The sequence below is a fragment of the Hemisphaericaspora subhashii genome, assembly GCF_019202705.1.
Source record: "Hemisphaericaspora subhashii strain CBS 10753 chromosome Unknown scaffold272, whole genome shotgun sequence".
Taxonomy (NCBI): Eukaryota; Fungi; Ascomycota; class Pichiomycetes; order Serinales; family Debaryomycetaceae; genus Hemisphaericaspora; species Hemisphaericaspora subhashii.
The window spans coordinates 1-1,084 of record NW_026057450.1 but is presented as its reverse complement, the minus strand read 5'-3'; the positions used below and the strand labels follow the sequence as shown (position 1 = coordinate 1,084).

Below are 1,084 nucleotides of genomic sequence, written 5' to 3'. Positions count from 1 at the left end.
ATCTTTTACCTACTACAAAACATCTCAAGAAGAAAGTCACATAATCCGAAACAAGAGATAATCCAAACCAGAAACCTGACAGTACCATATCAATCTAATTATCAGAATGTGCTGTGATGGCTTTGTAATCTGTAGTTGAAATTGTTGTTCTTATTAATTCCAATCATTTGCGGTACCGTATTTTGAGCCGCTTTCGGAGTTTGGCCCCCCAAAAAATAAACTCGGAAAATAATGAACACTTTCCGTAGAATGGGACTTCTTAAAAACGTGGCTAATCAAAGGGACGCTTCAATACTTGTGAGTTTGTCACAATTGCACTTTGGCTATCTATTACTTTCTGACCGTTGAGAATGAAAAGTCGGGAGATTCCGGAGCGCACTCGAAAACCTTGCAAGAATTTGATATGGAAGGCGTATTCAGATGTCAGCGCAGAAGGTCGGCGTAATTTTAAATAATTTAAATTTAATGTTAAACCACATAATACACAAGTTGAATCATCGCACAGTGATTTGTCAAAGATCCGTGTGGATCTCTCATTTGACCATCACATCCGCTTTTCTATTAAATTCATTTATTGATAGGAAATGCAAAATAACCACATCCAAAAATGGCTTGAGTGGAGGGATTATTTTCCACTAGTCGTTAAGTTGCTAAATGACACAAAATTTATTTAATTAATAAAGATACAAAAAATACACTATAAACTGGTAATTAAAAGAATTATAAAAAAAGAAGAATCCTCATAATCTATATGACCTACCTTCTTAAACCTTTTCAATGGTTTCAACTTCCTTGTTTTTCTTTTCGTCAATTTCCGGTGCAACCAAAGCACCTTCATCAGAATCATAGACGGTGTAAATATCCTCTCTTTCAACACCTAATTCTGCGTTTCTGTTTTCTGGACCAAGGAAGACAACAATCATCAAGTATAGAACAACTGCAGCAACGAAGATAGCCATAGTCTTACCATAGTCATAAATCCCTTCTGCGGCATTGATAGGGAAACGTTCACCAATAGTAGCTTCAATTGTTGAAGAAGCTGAAGAAACCAAGTTACCCAATTGATATGAGACACCAGTAACGA

General features: G+C 36.1%; 1 protein-coding gene across 1 annotated transcript; it reads right to left on the bottom strand. All coding sequences in view use genetic code 12, as the record gives it.

Annotated features, from left to right (window-relative positions):
* Nucleotides 1–764: 764 nt before the first annotated feature.
* On the bottom strand, nt 765–1,084 carry J8A68_006000 (uncharacterized protein; the record flags this gene model as incomplete). Its single annotated transcript, XM_049410128.1, has 1 exon — nt 765–1,084. A coding segment is annotated over one exon (320 nt), but the record flags the coding sequence as incomplete, so codon positions are not given.